Genomic DNA, 858 nt, shown 5'->3' with positions numbered 1-858 from the left:
AGTTTACGTAACTAACAGTTACACTATACGTACTACTTTAATTATTATATAATAATAGTAGTATATATATATATATATATTTATATATATATATATATGGAGTTGATGCAAAGTTTGTTTTGAATTATAGTGAATAACAAACCCTTCTAATTAAGACAAAATGTGTTGGTACTATTAACTTTTCAAGTAGTAAATTTTGTGACTTTTATTTTTACTGTAGGCTAACATCTATTTGAGCAATTAGTTCAGAAGACTAATTTTTTAAAGATGCCGTTTGGCCAGATAGTTATTGGGCCTCCTGGATCAGGAAAAACAACATACTGCAACTCCATGAAAGAGTTTATGGAACACTTGGGAAGGAAAGTTGCTGTGATTAATATTGATCCTGCTAATGATGTCTTGCCTTATTCCCCAGAGGTAAACATTTCTCATTTGATTGAACTGGAAGATGTTATGAATAATCTACACCTTGGCCCAAATGGTGCCCTCATGTATTGTATGGAGTATCTAGAAAAAAATGTTGACTGGTTATTAAAAGAATTATCAAGATTTGAAGACCATTATGTTCTGATGGATTGTCCAGGACAGGTATGAATGTTAATCTTGCATTGTATTTTCATTGTCATATATTATATAGTATATAAGTACATAAAAGTACTATGGTATTTTTACTACATTTTATTAAATTTTGTACAGCTGTGGTATGGTATCAGTAATTGCAGTGTGTTTCAGTGTTGCTTCATAAGGTTATGTTTGCCAATTTCACGTAAAACTGTAACAAAATCAAGTTTGTGGTTTTTATAATGCTGTCAACTGTTTATTAAATTTTTCGATGTTAAACAATTCTGATATAATGGA

General features: G+C 29.7%; 1 protein-coding gene across 1 annotated transcript; it reads left to right on the top strand.

The window, feature by feature from the left end:
• Positions 1–219: 219 nt before the first annotated feature.
• Positions 220–594, top strand: LOC106477654 (GPN-loop GTPase 2 homolog). Its single transcript, XM_013938197.1, has one exon. It carries the CDS (start codon positions 268–270, stop codon positions 592–594), a length of 327 nt encoding a protein of 108 aa, XP_013793651.1. The 5' UTR covers positions 220–267.
• Positions 595–858: the final 264 nt, after the last annotated feature.

The sequence above is a fragment of the Limulus polyphemus genome, unplaced genomic scaffold, assembly GCF_000517525.1.
Source record: "Limulus polyphemus unplaced genomic scaffold, Limulus_polyphemus-2.1.2 Scaffold76850, whole genome shotgun sequence".
NCBI classification, from domain to species: domain Eukaryota; kingdom Metazoa; phylum Arthropoda; class Merostomata; order Xiphosura; family Limulidae; genus Limulus; species Limulus polyphemus.
This window is presented reverse-complemented; position numbering and strand designations above follow the sequence as displayed.